General features: G+C 42.7%; 2 protein-coding genes across 2 annotated transcripts; one reads left to right on the top strand and one right to left on the bottom strand.

Annotated features, from left to right (window-relative positions):
- Positions 1–16,547: 16,547 nt before the first annotated feature.
- On the top strand, positions 16,548–17,899 carry LOC118513234. The gene has a single exon (XM_036058785.1). It carries the CDS (start codon positions 16,623–16,625, stop codon positions 17,379–17,381), a length of 759 nt encoding a protein of 252 aa, XP_035914678.1. The 5' UTR covers positions 16,548–16,622; the 3' UTR covers positions 17,382–17,899.
- Positions 17,900–18,668: 769 nt separating this feature from the next.
- LOC118509205 (MIT domain-containing protein 1-like) lies at positions 18,669–19,765 on the bottom strand. Its single transcript, XM_036049478.1, has 3 exons — positions 19,516–19,765; positions 18,994–19,432; positions 18,669–18,917 (listed from the first exon to the last, which is right to left on the bottom strand). The coding sequence occupies exons 1-3, from the start codon at positions 19,643–19,645 to the stop codon at positions 18,761–18,763; spliced, it is 726 nt and encodes a 241-aa protein (XP_035905371.1). The 5' UTR covers positions 19,646–19,765; the 3' UTR covers positions 18,669–18,760.
- Positions 19,766–20,149: the final 384 nt, after the last annotated feature.

Raw genomic sequence — 20,149 nt, 5'->3', positions numbered from 1 at the left:
CGGGAAGGGATTGGTAACATAATCGCCACACTGAGCGTTCCTCACAAAAAAAAAACACAGGCAAATATTAGAAAAGTTGGCTTCAGCGATTGAACGTTTGGGAGAGATGTTTAATGAGGTAGTATGTATCGGTGTAAGCAGTTTGGAAAGGGGTTAGTGTTGTCTTACAAAAGGATCCGCTGTGTTTCTCACCCTTAATTATGAAATTATTGCATGCGTTTGAAGAGGGTCGTGAGTGCGATAAGGAAAGGGAAACTCTCACAGGTATCGTTGTCAGAAAGATAGGGTTAAAAAATGTATAGAGATTTCCTGCCAATATTAATGTTTTAAAAAGAATTTCTAATATTGTGAGGCATCTCTTGAATTTTAAAACTTTTTATCTATAAGATGGCACCTTTACACTTTCGTCGACTTTGATATTGCTCATAGACAAAATTAAATCGTAATCGTAATTTTAACTTTCCGGTTTTGAAATTTCAAGGCTGTTAGATTTATGATCTTAACTCTTCACACACACCGTCATACATTTTTCCCAGTATTTGTCACTATTTGGTAACACATTAATTAATTTGTTAGTTTTATTATATTCTTTTATTTGATTTTTAAAACACCAGGAAGGTTCGATGGCCTCCAACATTCCTGGAAGGAAAATTTTACAACAAAAGATTCTTCAGGAATCGTCATCGGTTGCCTGCAAGCAGTTCAAGGAGCTTGTCATCGTTTTTTTGAATTTGATGTGTTGATGATAACCGAAAGTTATTTATGGTATGAAGTAACCGAAAGTTAAAAGGCATGATATCGCAATTTTTGCTTCCGTTCCATTGTTAGTTCCACAATTTTTTTGTTTAGTTTCTGTTACTAGCTTCTGTTCTGTCTTGAACACGCTTCTTGCATCGAAACCCTCATCTATACATTTCATAAAATGTTGTAAGAAGAAGCAAAAAAGGAGAAGAAATATCAAAGCAATTTTACATTTAATTTTGATTTAATTGATCTGCTAATCCCAATCGTTCAATGACAGATCTTTCATCGAGTATAGATGACAGAGTTTTGTTTTGCGCTAACTAACGATTTTCGCTCCTGTCGCATTATCTTCGCGGCTTGATGATTTGTGACCGTGCCAGTGCTACTATTCCCTGTTTTAACTTAAACAATATGACTGCGGCATGCGGCATCACCGTTGTTGTTTATTTTGGAACCGATACTGCAACGAAATGAAACACACAAGAACAAAACAAAAAAAACCGCAAACCCGAGTGCCGACGCAACGCACCGCGAAGACACGTTCACAATCACGCCCAACGTTTTGCAGGACGATTAGCCCGGCGTGGAGTGAAAAATGCTTAACAACCCGAGCACGTAGCACCTCCCGACCCTCACGAGCAACGTTTGGGGAGGGGTCTTGTTCTGCGATTCCCTTTCGCGAATCGCCTCTTATCTCGTGCCGTCTTGGCCGACGACAAATTTGTTCTTCTTTCTTTTAAGCATTTTTAGCGTGCGTGTGGCGTAGAATTTGTGTGAGTAGCTGTTTGCCTTGCTTTTTGTTTTGCTTTCACTAAAACTCCTCATCGATGATGAAGATTTCGAGTGAAGAAGCGTTGGTGCCTGGAGCTGGAAAACGTATTCATAGCCTGTCCAAAATGAAATGCGGTACGACGGGGTGTTTTGGCGCGCTCGTCGTTGTTTCGGCACGGGGCAAAACGGGGCATGATTTGCAATGAGATATCGGTGGGCCACAAATTTCATCCACCCACGCCCGCGTCTGCCACTGGTTGTACCACAACGCAGGGCCGCTCGTTGACATTAACATAACGAAGCACGGTGATGATTTTTTCTTGCGTCATCGAGTGTTTCTCGGTGTTTGTGTGTGATTTTTTGGGAGTCAAAACTCAACTCCAAGAGCATGTTTTGGTTGGTAGAAAAAAGTACGCTTGTTTGTTTATCTCCAGCCAGCACCACCACCACAACCCTGTATCGCTATTTTAGCACTGCCGATATAATTGTGTATGCTGCTGTGCACCGGTTCTGTGGCAAAGGTTATACGTTATGCTGTGGCTTTCCTTCGCTTCAGCTCAATCTCGTCGTATCAGCATCACCGTGGCCAGGGCTTTATTTTTTCGAATCAGCACGCTTATCTTTCATGCATGCATAATTTAAAATCTTCATCGAAATGACACTGGGAACAATCCGTGGCGGTGTGGTCGATGGAGGCGCCCAGTCGCTCATGTGGGGTAGCCCAACGGCGTGGTGCGGCACGGTTGAATATTATTAAAAATTCTAATGAAACTTTACTGCAAGGCGTTTTTTTGTTGCTGTTGTTGTTTCGCAGAAGAGGTAGCACTAGTAGAGAAAGTAGTAATTGGAGCGCCGTACCGAAACTGGGGACTCCCTTATCGCACGTGGGCGAAAAAACCGGCGAAATTCAGCTGCCACCAACGTGGAGATAATTGAGAATGGCAATGGCAGTTTCTTTTAATTAGAGGCATGTTACCTGTTTAGAATCCGGTAGTACACAATGCACACACGGTACATGCTCGGGCAGGAGCAGCGCCCGGATATATGTTATGGCACAAGTGGTACAGGGCGCACGTGGTTTCGCCATACAACAGGCCCGTTCGTGCTTTGGTTCGGGATCGAGATTTAATCGGTCTTTAAAAATCGTACCACGCCCGGTACAGCACCAGGTGGAAACAATATTAACTAGCACCGAGTGCAGGCCGTTGGAAGTGGCCGAGCCCGAACCTTAGCTGTACATTACACCGCTAGTAAACATTCTAGAGAGGATTTTTCCCTGTTGTTTGTTGCGGGAGATTTCTTCTAACCTGATGTTAGAGCAAGATTGTGCTGATGGTATGGGTGCATTTAGGCCGCTCCACTCTATTTTACCGACAATGAGTTTCGAGGAAGTTAATTGAGAAAGATTAAACAACGGGGATGCTTGAGCAGATAGGCTTTTTATTCATATTAAAACGCGTGAAAATATGCATGTGTAGATAGATGTTATGAGGGACTAGATAGTACATGTCATTTTGTTTTTTCTAGCTCCTAAAGGATAACAAAAGTGACTTGTTTTAGTTGCTTCTTTGCATTAAAAATAATATACAGGTAATGTGTCTGCCTCTCGAACGTCTAGAACATAAGAAACAAATAAAGAAATTCAAGAGCTACAAACTTCCCGAACAAAACAAGACACACGACTCAAGACACACGAAATAATGATGATGTTTCCTTCTGGAGGCTTTGTACAAGAGCACTTCTCTTTATAAATTAAAATACACGTTTTAATTAACTTCTCCTGCTGCGTTAGGGCGTTTGTTGCTCCTGGAGAGCGGTCTTTCTCGAAATGAATTCTTTCCCTCAAACAGGCATTTGTTGCGTTCTCAAATGCCAAGCGAATAATTCCATTAAACAAGCAGCACACCGAACAAACAATCGCTCCTTCTCTTTGGAAACTGTAAAAGAAACCCTTCTGGATGTCTGTGTTTTTGCCATTTCTTTTTCGCCGAAAATCTCAACAACCAGTCGCCGGGTGTAGACAGAAGGCAGAAAAAAGATTGAAGAGCAAAAGTTTGATCCTAACTCTTGACGGCAATTTGTAACCCCTTCAGAGCCTATCACCTATGACGACGCGCCACACAACGAAGAACCACAACAAGAACCCGGTGGGTAAAGTAAGCAGCAGCAGATTCCATCAACCTCATTTGTTATTTGCTCTCTTGGAGTAGCATTATTTTCAGCACAACAAAACCCTGGGCGTGAAAAAGTTCCCGGTTTTTGTGCAGTTTTGGCTGAGAAATGTGCTATCACGAGACGCACACACAATGCCACACAAAACAAATAAAACACAAATACCGGGGAACAGACCGGTTCGGAATTGGGGGAGGGGAGCAATTTCATTTCGCATAATTTTCCCACTTCGCTGACGTCATTAGCGGCCAGGAGCCGGCAAGGAGACTTAAGATTTGGAGACGCGCTAACGAGAACTTTTATTGCAGTGTGCGTGTGTGTATTTCCAGGTCCTTCAAAGAGATAGCAGAAACAAAACAAGAAGTTCGTGCAAGAAATATGTTCATTATGACTTTTGGTGAGATACTGTGAAGCTTCACAGTGCAGGAGGAACAAACAAAAGTCCGTAAAAACATCCAAGCAAATAAGGAAAACGCTCGACTGCGGGGCTTTCGCTTGTATTGCTCGCGTTTACATTGGTTTGGGAATTTGGTGACATTTTTCCTTGGGTGTTTTTCTTTAAAGATTCTAGTGTAACAAGTGTAACAAGAAACATCCTTACCGATGTGCTGTTTGCCCTCGGAAGAATTGTGTGCGACAATTCTTCAACGGGTTTCACGAAGCAAAACGGTTACCTTCTATCACTTGTTTGCGGGTCAAAAGCGAGGAGCGAGGTTTGAGAGACACAAAGTTGTCAGACACGAAACACTGGTCTTCGTTAACCTGGTACAACATTCCGTCGGTGGCCAGCAAACGCCAGGATAAGACAAGAAACTTACAAATAGCACGTAATTTTGAGTAATTTATTTTTAAATTCCTGCAGCACCGGAACCGGGGTTCCTCGGTTGGAAACGGTTCCATCTGTCAGAGGGTAGACAGACGGTACCGGGGCAAGGATAGCAACCACTTGGAGCTTTGTCGAAAAAACAAGTAAAACTCACCAATTCGGCGAGGGTGAACGGATGTTAATTCCTAGTCAAACAAAAACACGTAGCTGTCATATTTATCTTTGGATTTTCCGGATTCTTTGACGCAGTCCCGCCCTGACTTCAGCGAACTCAATGCGACAACGGAAACGTACGCTTCGGTGGAGTAGCGCCAAGGAACGAAGGCGAGATGGCACGCAACAATATGAGAACGAGAACAAGAAATTGAGAATTTCGAAAAATCAACACAAAACAACAGAGCAAGATGCTGAAAGCGATAAATAACAAACGATAAACCAGCACCGGCAAGCGCCGGCTGTAGATTTGTGCTTGTCCGACCAGGCAAAACATCCCTCAGAAGCGAAAAATCGCGTGCCGACTTGATTTTTTCCTTTCCAACCTCGGTATTTCGGGCCGGTGCGGAGATTAAGATGAAAAATTCTTCGACTGCCAATGCTCGGGACAGCGGGGGCAAAAGGGAAGCCGGTGGCCGAGCACATCGCTGCACGAAATTCCTGTTGGACGAGCATCGGTAATCCGCGTGGAATGTGTGTGAGGGCACCGGGACAGCCAACAAGTCGTTTTTGACAATTTTGATGCACAGACGTCCTGCCGATGCTCACTTTATTGGCAGGGGGTTTGTTTTTTTGTCGCTGTGCCTGCTGTTGTGAGGAGAGCGCGTGATGGAACTTTAATGTCACGACGACGACGACGACGTGAAGTTTTGACGGGGGAGAAGAAAAATCAATGAACGCGGTACGTGACACAATCCGGGTGGTTGTAGTGATTTGGTTGAGGCGTGTGTTCTGTTACTGGTCGGTCGATGCTTAAGAAAGGAGCTGTACGGATAGTAAGGATCGATTGATTGATCGGCCGGGGAATCAGTATTTGTTCGTTGCAATTAGAGTAATTGTAGTTCAAGAAAACGGGAGAGTTTAAAGAGCTGATAGATTGTGCTGTTGTTACTTATAAAGAGGATTGGTTTATTCTTTTAGAATTTTTTAATTCACTTGGAGCTATAGAGTTAATTAAACGCAGGATGGAATACAACATTGAAGAGCGATAAGGCAAGGCCAACACATAATTTGCTATTTTTGTAATGAACAAAAAAGATAATCAAAAATCAAATGAATCAAAAATGAAGATATTGTTAAAGAAGAAGTAGTATAAATAGTAGTAAAAGCATTAGGAATAGAAACAATAGAGGAAGAAGCCAAAGGAAGTAACAGAAGAATGAGTTAAATACTTAAAGTGTTGTTTTCTTTCAAGAGTCTAATTGCTAGCATCAATCATCATCCTGCTAGCATACCTTTCCATAATTTAAAGTAATTATTATAAAATTTATAATAAAACTCCTCGCAACGAAGAACTTCCATATTTGATTCTTACCCTCGAAGCAACGTCTCGCGCGGCAAGCAAACAGCAGCCAGACTTGAAATTAAATGAATGAATTTCGCATTCCTCAAATTCGTCAACAACGACGTATGTTGCCACGCTCGACTGACTCGGCAAACTTGGCGCGATTCTTATTTGAGTTTTGCCTCCGAATCGCCAGCGGGCCTCCGGTTGAATGACATTCTCGAATGACACTGGCACGCTTGATGGACGTGCAATGTGTTTTGGTAGGAAATCTGGAAAGTTTTTCATTAACTTCATGCTTTCAGCTTAGTTTCTTCAGCTCGACTGCTGAATGGAGATGCTGAATATCCCGGAGCTGTTTCATGCGTCTGAGTAGAATATGGAAGTATTGTTTGAAGGATTTAATAAATTATGTTTTTATTTAAAGTCGTATAGAAGAAAATGTCTCAAAACACGTTGGCAAAGGTTTGTTAATGAATGAAAAAATAATAAAATAAGCCAAATGGTAAAAATCCAAACAGCAACAGCCACGGCTTTACTCACCCGCAAATCATAAACGAGATTTATTACTCCCGAACCTCGTGCTCCGAACTGGTTGGCACCCGGCACCGTGCCATTAATAAAGGATGACCTGTCTGTGTCACAGAAATTTGCATAGCAAATAATTGAAGCCATCAGCAAGCGGGCTGGCCATAGGAGAAGACTGGGTGTGAAAATGATAGATTTGAAATTGTCGATAAAAACGAGAAGCACTTAAAAGGGTGCCCGAAGGTCCCAAAGCCAATGTCCTGCTCGGGTGGTCGGACACAGCACCCGGACAGTAATATTCCACCCACAGCAACAGCAGTGGTCGGTTTCTCGGTGAAGTCCGACCCAGCTTCACCCCAGGACCCGACCAAAGAACGAACAACCTCCGTCGTCTGCTAATTATTGCATTTTAATTGATTCCTAATGCTTCTTTCGTGGACACTTTTCGATGGAGTAATTACTGCTCGAATATGTTAATGGTTCTCCCAGCTTTGTTCCGTGTGCTGGATGGCCGATGGGGTTTTTTGCTTCTCACCCGCAAAGAAAAAGGTTCGCTTAATGGTACTTTTCCGTCTCCCGGTTGGACATGGGTCACGTGAAGGAGAGATGTTTTAGCTGCTCGTGGCTACGGATGCGCATACGCTGGTGTCGCTAATGTTTGTCCTTTGCAGCTTAAGCTTAAACCCTTGTCCTTGGAACCGCGTGGATGTTACCGGGTGAGCCATATTTCCTGGTGAGTGTTGCTGCCGGTCGCTGATGGCACGGTACGGTGCATCCATCCATCCACATAATGGAATGTACAGCAATGGTCAGTGCGTCCTAGATGGAGGGTGGACAGTTTCCAATTTGTGCATCAAATTGTGGAGCAATATGATGAAGCGTAGCATGGGAGAGCTATCGGAGAGCGGAGTTTGGGGTTTATTCGCGAACTTGCCGGTAATCAACAATACGACCACCGGCATCATAATCGTGCCTGGTGTCTGTCCATGGCAAGTAGTAGAAGGGGTTGAGTTGTGGGTTCTTTTTTGCCTGGTGAGCAAGGGATCATTTTAGAGTCACTTCTTGTTGTGTGTGTCTGGTAGAAACAAAAAATGGAGACAAAGGTCAGGATGCGCATGATAATAAAACAGCAATATTCAAATTAACGACGGTGCCATTCGGTTTTTCGTTTTGAGAAGCAAAAGCATAACCGAAAGCGACATAAAGCGGATTCTCGTGAACGTGAACCGGTAATTGGCTTCATTTAAACAAGCTCGAAGGGGACGAATCTCCTCTCAGAAAGAATTGTGTCTGTTGTGTTTAATGATTGATGATTTGATGTCTTTATTCTTCATCTCTCCAATATTTGTTGAAGAATTAAAGATCCAATTTTTTGTGTGGAAAGAATCTTCTGAGCATTTAGGAAGAATTTCACTAAGGTCTTCAGATTTCAAACCTCTTCATTTTAACAAACTTTTCACTGATATTGCAAAATACGCATTACCATTACCAAAACATCTAAAATGAGAACATCTTTTGGCCCAGAAAATGCAAGCGAAGGAATTGCCGAAGTAGTGGCAGCACCAGAAACTGAAGTAATCATAAATCTTGCCGGAACAGGAATTTCGTCGGGCTAATTACTCGTAATTATGATGCTCTAAACTGAAAGCTCTAGCAGTAGTTTGCCAGCTGCTGGGGAAGTAAAAAGAAAGTGCTCTTTTTCTTGCTAGGGAAAGTGAAAAAGGGTTTTTGGGTAGGTTTTCTTAAAAGCACAAGCGCTCTACCCCGTAACGGTTTGGCGCGATGGTGCCCTTCTTATGGAACACTAATCGAATGGATGGACTATGAAGCAAAGGGAAAATGCAGAAAAGTGTGGTTAAGTGCTGTCGTTGGGAGTTGCTTTACTCGAGGGAAAAGCGCATGCTAGTGGGTTTTAATATTCTAGTTCGTAAAGACAGCTTTCTAAAAGTTATTAAGCTGTGTAACGTAACAAGCCTAAAGCATTTCTGAATAGAAAAAAAAGTCTTTCGATAAATATTTATGAAAGTATATAGATTAAAATAAAAAGGTTGCAATTTTTCCATTGTCCATCGCCTGCTGGTGGCACAGTTGGGCTTCTTGTAACTTCGCCGGTCATTACAATTCTTTTCTGGCAGTTCATAAGAGCCAGAACAGAGAAAAAATAGCCCTTTTCACATTACAAGTAGTTGGACTGAGCTGGATCGTCGTAGCTTCTGGTAACAACAGGCTCTCCTTCGGGGGCTGTAAGCAATAAATTACAATTACAAATTGTGCTAAATAGATTGTTGCCAAGATGTTCATTATGTGGCCTGTACCCGAGCACTGTGGTCTAGGAACAATAGGGTTTCTGTAAGGTATAAATCATGGCAGGATAAAGCATGTGCTGACCGGTGGTAGCAAAATATCAAGCTGTTTAGTAAACCCTTGGCTAGCTTTGGAGTGTACTTATACTTAGTAAGACGGATACACTTGGAAAGCTTTTTTATGAAGACATTTTTGACAGCTGTTTTTTGATATGTGAAAATTATTTAAAAAGAATAATTTAGTTGGTCTGTTAGGCAGGACCGAGAAGAGCTTACTGAATAGAAGCCTAAGTCTATCAAGAACTTGTGAAGAAAAGTTGCTGTAAGAATAATTGATATTAGTCCAACATTTTCAATTCGCTCCTAGAAAGGAAAATGAATGTCCTACGACAACCTTGCCTAAGCTTTTGCAACGAATCCCAATAAAAACAAACTGGCCGGCCAACATTCCCACTGGTGGTTCTTTACCAATAATTCACACGCACCACCATTCTACTGCAGGATTGCCACCGCTTCACTTCCAATATCCGGTGCGTCCGTTGCGAAGCTTGTTCCCTGGTCGCATCGCTGAAAGGCGTATCTTCAATCGAAACGGTCTTAACCTTGCCGCCTGATTCGGCAATAACGCCACTGCAGTTAACCGGTGGCGGCAAGCCGGAGCCACCAGCATCCGATTCCGATTCGGACCGAACGATCCTCACACCGGCGAATGGCTTTTGGCAGACGAAAAGCGCCGCAAAAGTGAATGTGTTTGGTGATGGTTTTTTTTGCTGTACGCTGGATTTCTAGTCGGAATAGTTTATAGCATCGAAATTAAAACATACCTAAAGAAGGGCAGCGCGTTCGGGGTTAGCTGCAAAGCATATACCACACGCTGCAGATCTATATGGCACATCTTAGCGACCTGCACTAACCGAGCTTTTGCAGCAGTTGGTGTCTCGAAGTCACTCGAAGCCAGGCTCAATGGCGTGGCGTCTTTTGGCCCGAAAGGGCGGTTCAGCATGCGCCGGGAGCAAAAATTATGCATTATGTGTGTAAGACTACACGTGTGTGTGCGTGTGTGCCCTCGAAGAAGCAGCAGTAAGTGTACTGGGGTGCATAATTTTACCATAAAACCTACAAGGTACTGCAGCTGAACGTTGAAGGTCCTCCCGTTGCTTGGCCACCGCTACGTGAGTCTTGAGTGCGTTTTACTCCCTGTCCCTGTGTTTGTTTTCCCCTCTCGCTCTCCCCCGTTTGTTATTGTTGGCTGCATGTTTGATAGTTGCTGGTAGCGTTGCAAGATAAAACAGCATTTATTTCCACTCGAATTCCGCTGTTGCGAATGTCTGTCAGCATCATTAGTCACCTGGTCTCTCCTAATGGTTTGTCGTTACTTGAAGGTGACGGCAGTTTTGCCCAAACTTCCAGCACAAGAAGGGACACAAGACAAGGAGAAGAAAAAAAAATGGCGACAGACGAGCACAAAAACAAATGGCCAGTAGCCGAACTACCGAAAATGCACATTAGACGAACATGCATTGCTCGGGGTCGGCCCGTATGTGGAAGCATGTTCCGGTTTGTGGTGGAAATTGATCGACTCCGCAGTGCCAATCGTCGTACAACGGGGGTTGGCCCTGCGTCGAACGAGCGTACGATAGTGTGTCAACAACTCGGTGACGAAAGTTGTTTTTGTTTGCTTTGGAGTTGGATGACTGTTTCATGGATTCGGCGTCTTAGCCATTGTATCCAAATAGTAGCTGAGAAAATATGTATACTGCATGTAATTTTCGGTCAGTACTTTTGCATTGCATCGGTAAAAACCTGGTTCACGATTGCCAAATTCTTTTGGAAAGCTATTGGAGAAATAGCAGTGCAAAGGGTTGTTGAATAAACTAGGAAAGTAGAACACAACAATACAGGTCCCAGAAAGGATAAAGGCGTTTTTTGTGAGAGCCGTTTAATTGTTATCGTTACCATAGAAGGTGGGAAAAAAGGTAAGCCCTTTCGACCATTTGTTGTCGTACAGTTTTGGCACATACGTTCTACCTGGCTGTAAAATGAAGACAAATCTGTACTTTTGACCCAGTTCTTCCGAGGTGATTAATCAAGATAACTCGGAACTACTATTCAAAGAGGTGGTTTAGGGAGGAAAAAAAGCTTTAACTCGTCAGATCACCTATTCACCTGGACATTTTTTTAATTGATTGTGAATTCAACCAAGAATTTTGTTTTGGTATTTTAGCACTATATGATAAATTTCAATACTTTCATTTCAATATTTGCTTTCCTTGAACTTTATAAGTGTCATAAGTACCGTATTAAGTAACGGACGGCGAGTCCCATACAGACCGTCTTCCGATACTCTGTACTGACTTTTCAGCTGTGGAAGGAATTTAAGTTGAGGATAACAGATTGTGACCTTTTAAGGTTCTACTTCTTCTTCTTCCTTGGCACTACAACCTCGAGAGGTTTCGGCCTTGATATTACCCGTGGCAAAGTAGTCCTGCGTACGGGGAGACGGTCTGGATGGGATTTGAACCCGTATCCTGAAGTTCTAGCGCTGAAGAACAAGAAGGCGAACGAGGTATGGAAGAAATTCACTTCAAGGAGGCCAGAATTAGCTGACCGAGAGTTCTTGAAGTTGAAATAAATGGAATGTCATAACATTTATTTTACAAGATCTGAGAAATTATTTGAAGCTTAGAAAATATTTAAAAAAATAAGCTTAAATAAAAAAAATTAATGATTATTTGATTTTTTATTAATTAAATCACGAAAATCAGACTTTTAGGGCGGTTCTATAATTCACAAGGGCAGTAACATTATTTCAAAAAATTTTAAGTGCATTAATATCAGTTGATGTGGTTTATTGCATTAATTTATGCTCTGAATCGCTTTTGTATTTTATTAGTATGTGGTACATATTTTTTACGATGATTTCTGTTAATTCATTAGAGAATTTTATGGTTTTTTAAGCAAAAGAGGTTACAACATTTGCCTTTTCAACTAGGATTATTAAAAAATCATTTTTTGACTAAAAAGTGATGCCTTCTCTTAAGCACTGCCAACCCTCAGAACTAGAAGAAGTGCTCTAGTAGATTGAAGTTTCCAATCAGCCAATACATGTCCCTGCTAGCCAGTCACAATTTATGCTAGGTGTCGGCAAGAATCGAAAACATAATAGCTACTATTTGAATAACATACATTATCTCACACCGACAAATACATGCATAAACGATCTGGCGAACATTTCTCACCTGTGGCGACATGGTAATGGTGCCAAGGAAACGGTCTGAAGACATCGTAGTCACAAATAAAATCATTCATTCTGGAAGATGGTTTTGTTTGCCGGTGGTTTTCTAAGCTCGTGCCTTGCCGAATGCTAGATAGATGGACCCATGAGGTTTTGAGTCGGCTGCAAGATCGGCTTTTACGAGAACAGCATCCATCGGGTGCCAAGTTTTTTACCGGATGATCAAGAATCGCCAACGTCTAGCGGTTCTTAAGCTATCGGTGGTAATAGCTTCAGCCCAGTACCCTGTGAGTCTCGGCCCAATCCAATCGCATTTCCATTCCGCATTTCCATGCATGGAATTCAATGAAGTATTCGTTTGGTGGCGAACATTTTATGCCTAACGCTGTGAGCGTGGTGCTGATGTACCGAGGATGGGCCAAACGGCAAAGGGTGGAAAACGGTCACCCCAGAACGGTTGACAAATTGAATACCGAGATCGTATGGCGGGCACAATAAATAACTGAGCAACTGGAGTATTTTTGGCAAATAGTTTTCGTTGTTTGTTCCGCCGTAGAAAAGTGGCAGCGGTTTTGCTGCGGTTTGTTTACGTAAATATTGCCCGATGACGGTTGGCCACACTTGCTTTCCTCGCATGGGTCTGGACGCCATCATGGGGTGCGCGTTCCTTTCTCTCTCTCTCTCTCTTTCTCTCTCTCGTGGTAGTGTACATCGTTTAGCATTCACGTGGTTTTCGGTTGTTTGAAATGTGGTTTGCTGGAGCTGGAGAAACATTCCTCCGTGGACGTCTCCAAGGAACGGCTTTCCCTTGCGCCACGGTTGACTTTGTCACCGCGAACGTGATGGTGATGATGGTGGAAAATGTTTTCCACTTCCGGTAAGAAATGAGGCCGATTTGTCTGCCTGTAGGTTTTTGGCTATCAGTCAAGCCGGTAAATGCAGGGCACGGCGAGGACACCGTTGGTTGTAATTTACGATCGATTTGAGTTCAAACAAATAATGATTTTCAATGTACGAAGCAAGTTTATTGGAGCGGATTCTTTTGGAGATTGGAACATTTGTATGAGGTTTTGGTGCAGTGTTTTGTTCGTATTAGGAAATGATTTTTGATTTTTAATACTTGATCTTTTTAGAAAAAAAAAGTAAATGCTAGAGCAATTTAACAAATTTATATCCCTTAGAGAGCATCAGTACTTCTTAATATCTGAACGGTTTTCCTATATTTTTTAATTACGATTTTTATTAAAGAATTCTTCATCAGAAATAAAATTGGCAAAACATATTCAAGTAATATATAAGGCCGCAAATGATGAAACGACCGCTAGACAAACTCTGTCGCCAACCATGCACCATCCTATCCCAACAAACTGGAACGGGGCAGTTTATTTGGATTATGTGTGGCGGTTGGAGTTTTTCTCCTCCAAATATATGCATCTTATCCTGATTTATGTGCGCTCTGGTTCGAAAACTAACCCTTAAGCCCACCGGTACCGGCCCTATCTCCAGCACTATCTGCACCACCATTAACCTTGTCTGGGGCCGCGAATCTTCTCTACGATGCCGCCGAGTGGCCATTAATTTTCCGCTCCATAATTGTATTAGAAAATTCGCTACGGAAATGGTGATGAGCGGCTGAGAAAGGGTGCCCGGTGATTCGTCTACGTAGGCTAGAAAAAATAAACACACACACACAGACATTGCGTATGCTCATTTCCATAAACAGCCCGAAACAAGTTGGTGCCGCAAAAATCACACGCCGGTAAAGTAATATCAATTTCGAACCCCTTTTTTGAGGAAGCTCCTCCTGTTAGCCTGCGAGCAACTGCAGTCGGAGCCAACGCTTTCGTTAATTACAATTAGTCTTATTGAAAATTTATGTTCCACAATTCATTTGATGTCACACCGAAGCCATTCGGAATTGGTGTCGGAATGGTTGTGTAGGTTGGGAAAACTACTTCTGTCTCTGTTGAGCACGCTGTTGAGCAGATGGGGAGTGCGTTTAGTAAAAGCGGACTTTGTTTGATTTTTCAAACAATTGGAAGTGAAAGGTTTGCAGTTTTCAAAAATGGAAAATCGTCGTCTCGATTCGTTCGTCCCCAGCACGACTTTCTCGCGACTCTCCGATAAGCATCTAAACTGGGACTTCTCGAAGCGAAACTGCTGTTCGCGAAACCGTCTGTCGCGTTAAGGAACGTTTTTAAATAATTACGGAATCAATTATTGTAATTGAATTAATGATAGAGATTAGAAATACGGCTAACGGCTTAAGATGGCGATGGCAGCGATATGAGATGGCGGCGATGCTGGTCCTTGCTGTATCCTGGCCCATGGCTTAGAAAGCAAGGAGAGAGCGTGAGATAAAATAGGGAAGGATAACGGCAGGAATTGTCTTTGTTGTCAGTGAACGAAGACGACGACGACGAGAACGATAACGATAATAACGATGATCATGATAAATTTAATACCCGCTCTCGCTCGCCAATCCTTAACCCGCATCGTAACGCTCAAGTGGAACTGGCTTAAGTCAACAAGGGGAACGATTTGGAGAGAACAGTAAGCAGCAGCAGTACGGTATCATTACCGTTGTTTATACTTCACCTCTGTGTGTGTGACACCCTTCTTCCCGAACTTCGGCAACAGTTTGCGTCCCGAGACGCAAACAGGGTGCAAAAAATACCCTCAAGTACTGGGTGCATAGGTTGCATCCGGAAATTACAACTCCTTTCTTACTGCAAAACGGAGCAAAAAGACATGATGGCATGATGCGTTTTGGTGCATTCTTTGGAACCACCATGGTTGGCGAACCAAACGGAGTAGAATCGCCATTGGTCGCAAATGTTATTTTACGTTGTGACTTGTGCTATTTATCATGGTTGGATGGGAAGATTCAACTCGCTGGGAAGATATCGTCTGTATGTCACGGTGTGATGTTGTTTGCTTGGCGAACGGTGTGACTCAGCTGTGACTGCTGCTTCATGTAATTAATTTTGTATTACAAGCTTACGGAACTTTTTCCGTCACGTTTTTAAATTGTGTTTGTTTGAGGGAGAGGAAATATCCTAAGCTGTAAATTGGCTTTGTTTTAGAAACATATGGCGTTTAGACGAAAGATAAAATCATAGGAAAGGATGAAATTATGATCAATTTAGGTTGATGTTAGTGAACTTAAAATGCTAAAAGTAAAATGTGTGCTTCAAGTATCGCTGAGCATTGTCGAACATCATTTGAAGCCATCTATTGGGCGCAGAACAGACTAGAAATCAATGGACAAAGAAATCCATCTTCAGAATTGCTGAGGAGATAAAATGAATCACCTTTTCCTTTCTCTTTGCTTCAACACATTAAATTTTGAATACTTCGATGCATGGTTCTTTAAAATATTCATCATTCGATAATTATTGAGATGATTTAATATAAAGATGAGGAAATGCATTAAATAATGATTTATTCCATTAGGTGTTAAACTAGCCCCAGCATTAGGTTAAGTGTTTCACTCTGCAACTTTTTTGTTTGTGTTTGTTAATCGATTTATGTGACTGTTATTTCTAAGGGCTGAGCTTAGGTGGCTGAAGCGATAACGGCGCCTGTCTTCACTCGGCAGGACCGGTGTTCAAATTCCATCCAGACCGCCTCCCCGTACGAATTCGTTTTCATTAGTTTTACTTATTTGTTTCTCTTTATTTTTCCTATTAAGCCTATTAATGTATTTCTTAACTTATTTATTGATTTTCTGACTGTTAATCAACACTATGAATTTTGCAAATACATTTGCTTAGCGGTTACTTTTTTAGTTATAATTTCTTATAAACAATATCGATTTGTAATAGTAGATTCATACTTAACATAATACTGCTGAGCTGGAAACAAACGACAAGGGCAAATACATCTGGGAACTAGCCATCTATACGAGACGTGACTCGGTAAGGGTGCAATAGTGGGGGCAGGGTGAACAAGCGTGGCATGTAATGCTTATCAACCATCGGTACAAACTACCACCTGGCGCAAAGCTACGATATTTTGGTTGTGTGTCGACTTTTAAGCGTTTCTTAGCTACGGGTTTCATAAAAATATTTAAATTTACTTTTGAAGTTTCTTCAAGCAGGATTAAGAGAAAATGTCTTGGGATCATAATTTATGAAATTAGTCAGGGAATATAGCGTGTTGGTTGTTCTATATTTTATTCTTTTATCTCACTTTACTCTTTGGATTATGATTAAAAAAAGTATAAAATTTGAATTCAAAATTCCAAACTAGCAGCTTGAATTCCAATACTCTTTCTATCCCATATGATCACGCTTACACGGCCACAGCCATTAGTGATAAGAAACCTACACGCAACACACGGTGCACCACGATTCGATGCAACAACACTGGAACGAAAGTATTGCCTTAGCTGAAAGGGCATGAAAAAGGGAAAGGGGGCGCCAGATTAGGCGCCAATGGTATCGAATGGTATACGACCAACCATTCGTCAGTAACCAGCTGTTGGGTTAAGAATTGGGATTGTTCCTTGGACTTCCTCTCCTGTGAAATGATACACCGTTGATGGTGACGCTCTCTGGGCGAAATCGAGAAACTTGGACCAAAGTTGATATTCTCTCCACCAGTTCGTGTTCCTCAAGTGTACGTCAAATGAACGGATGTTTTCCCAAGATTCTGTACCGCATTGCGGTACCGAGCGAGTGTGATCGTATCCGGGAAGCGCTGCTGTCCTTCTACTTCCCGGAGGAACTTCTTACGCGATCCTACCTGGACGAGACGCAAACCACCATCGGACCGGCCGAGGAACACATCCAGTTTGCGTTGTCTTTCGTGCATCAGGGAATGGTCGCGTTGGCGATCGAGGAAGATCACGGTACGATCGTTGGCGTTACGATTGCGCGCTGCGTAAAACCAACCACTGCGGACGAGTTGCTGGCGTTGGTGCCTGCCACAGGAACGAACGGCCGGTGGACCGAAATGGTGCGCCTGTTTGCTCACCTCGAACAGATGGGAGATGTTTGTGGGAGGTTCCGATCGCGCCGTTCGTACCATGTGTTTGTGTTGGCAGTTGAGCCCCACTTTCGACGGCGGGCGATCGGTCAGAAGCTGATGGAGTTTCAGTTGGCACGTGGGAAATCGTTGCGGTTTCGGGTGGTGAGTGCCGATTTTACGTGTGAAGTAGCGGCACGGATCGGGGAGCGGATGGACATGCGGTGTGTGAGTGCGATCTCGTTGAACCAATATCGGAACCAGGCCGGCGAGCAGAGGTTTGTGGCGTCGGGTCAGAATCATATCGTAAGCACGTATGCGCGTTATGTTTGAGGAGTGAACATCTGATTTTTATACCAGTTCCTGTGAATAATTTTTTATTTATGTGTTTGCTGGAATCGTCATGAAGAATAATAAAAAGGAAATAAAAAATTGCTGACATAAAACCGATTTCAAATTAGTAAAATTTACTGAGTTAGGAAAAAAGTGGAAGCAAACGATTGACAAAAAACATATAAATCATTCACCGGAATGCTTGTACCGCCCTAATTGAAATGTTTTTCTTGCACTCCATGTTTCTGGGGAGCTGTTTACTGTAACCCGTTTGCCATTATTCATTATGTCGCTTGCGAACCGAGAGACGAGCTGGGGCTTAAGAATTGATAATTCTAGGGGCGAACAAAAAACAGAAAACGAAAACTGTCCACGGCCCTACTTACTGACCAATATCAGGCCCGAAGGGCAAAACTTTGAGTGAGTACCTCGGCAGAATGGTTTGCGATTGTAATTAATGAATTTGTTTTCGTTTGCGGCACTTTTCCGTGCCAGCATGTTCTCGGGCAAGAAGGAAACATTTTATCCCTTGAGTGGAACATTGTCTTTGGCAGTTATTCTTCGCAGGATTTTGTGAAATAAATTATTTAAAAGACATTATTTCCTGTTTATTGTTAGTAGAAGAATTTTATAAAAGTAGTTTAAATTATACAGAGCTTTCTTTTGATTTTTTAACTCCAAATAGAAAACTATACTGCAACTTGTCTCGCTGAGCAAACGACACTCGCCAAGACGCAAGACGAACTACTTGAGAACGGGGAACGAGCAAAGGAAGCTCCAATTTCGACGGCCATGACTGAGTTTGTTCAATCAACTTTAGTCATTAGTTATGAATTATTACACAAACAATCGCCACTGCAGTGCGGATTGGCACACAGGTTCTTGGCGGGAAAAAGCGGCACAGTGGCTGATGCCTTGAAGCAAAATATCGTACAAGAAAAAAATAAAAGCAAGCAAAGTGTCCATCCAAATGGCGTTTGGCGTGTAGCGTTGAATGAGCTCGGGCAAGCTGACAAGGCGGTCATGATGGTCGGTGGAAAAATGGCGAATTAATGAGCCAACCGTACGTACGTACCATGGACGAAAAATCAACTTCCACCAAGAGCCATCGATCGCCACGTGGAAGGAATACAGGGAGAAGAACAAGGGAGACAGAAGAAAAGCAACTTCCCATTCACTGAAAGAACACTTGAGAACGAAATCTCTGCAGCGTTTAGAGAGATGGCAATTAGTGGAGTGCTCTTGATGAGCTTTCGGACACAGCGTAGGGAATCAGCGTAGTGGCCGTTTTGTTTGTTTGTGTGCTTTATTTGTCGTCTGTTGTTTTTTTTGCTGTTTTGCTTACTCTCATCAAATTTCCGATGAGTCCGATTCGAGATTTATGATTTATTATTCTCCGGACAGTAAAACACGTCCACGTTCGTTTCCCGGCACTCCCGAAACTGATAATCGAATGCACCGAGACAGTACCGGCTCGGGGACGGTTTGAAGTAGTTCAGCCCACGGCCAATCTTAATGACGTAGCCATTACTAAGTCTGTGGAAGAGAGAACAAATAGAAATCTTCACAGTAAAACGTCATACATCGTGGCTATAATTAAAAGTCAACTTACATCACTTGCCGATCGTGCATGTGCTCGGAATATTCGACCACAAACTTAACCGCGTGTTTGTTTAAACTTTCCTTCAGCGTGTCGAATGCCCGACCTTGCTCGTTGTTGTTTTTGGTGTCCTTCACGGTCAGCAGCTGTATGTACTTCACGTTCCGACAGGTGCTAACCGCCAGCTCGCAAAACATTACCAAATTACAGATCTGGTAGTGATCGCGTACGTACGGTTCCTCGATCAGTATTTCGTGTACCTCATCGCTAAAATATTTGCCAAAAATTCTACCGTACCCATATCCGGTCGCACCTTCGACGATGTGTATTTTGTCACTTATCACACCTTTACTCTTCCAGCGCGTTACCAGCTCCTTCACCTGTTCGGCCCGGTTCATGTATTCGAGAATTTTGTTCTGAAAATGTTGCTTCCGTTTGGGATCTGTTTCGGCTGCAATGGTGTAGCATACGGGTAGGGTCAGAAATCCCGGGGCATACGTTAGGATGATTCATGCGGTCCGATTGATGCGTCACCTTTCGATTCTTTGAGCAGCGACTCGATGCCATCTTCGTAGAGCTTCAGTGCTTCCAGCTTACGCCCAACCACATCGTACTCGATGGCTCGCGTAAGCAGCGTTACGGCCATCATCTGTGATGTGGCCATGTTGTTTTTGTTGGTGGTGTACTCACTTTTACAATAAAATAATGCTGATGTTCCCGCATAACAAAGGCTTACGGGTGTAACTTTCACTTCGCAACTGTATGTAAACAAACACAGCTGATCCGTTTGACGGATTCCGGCCGTTTCGAGCAGCTGTCAAAACAGATCGAAAAAGTCGAGCAGTTGTTGCTGGGGATGTGGATTCAAATTTTCGGAGTGTTCGTTGGTGATATCTTGGTGAGCACGTGCTTGCAAGAAATGCGTGACGCATGCGTTCCAATGGAATAAGATTATTGTGTTGTTTGGTAAAATGCGTATTGAGGTTGTTGATTTCTTGTTTATTTGCAGTTTGTGGCAATGATAATTTGCAGTTGATAGCAACAAATGGTTTTGAGGAACTTACCTATTTTTTCTATTTTCAGACGATTTTCATGAAACAGCAAGGTATCAGAATTTTGTTTCCAATAATATACAAAAACCACTTCGAACCATTAGATTCCGTTCGAA

Source organism: Anopheles stephensi, chromosome 3 (assembly GCF_013141755.1).
Source record: "Anopheles stephensi strain Indian chromosome 3, UCI_ANSTEP_V1.0, whole genome shotgun sequence".
Lineage (NCBI taxonomy): Eukaryota > Metazoa > Arthropoda > Insecta > Diptera > Culicidae > Anopheles > Anopheles stephensi.
Note: the sequence above shows the minus strand (reverse complement) of the source record. Positions and strands in the feature narration are given on the sequence as shown.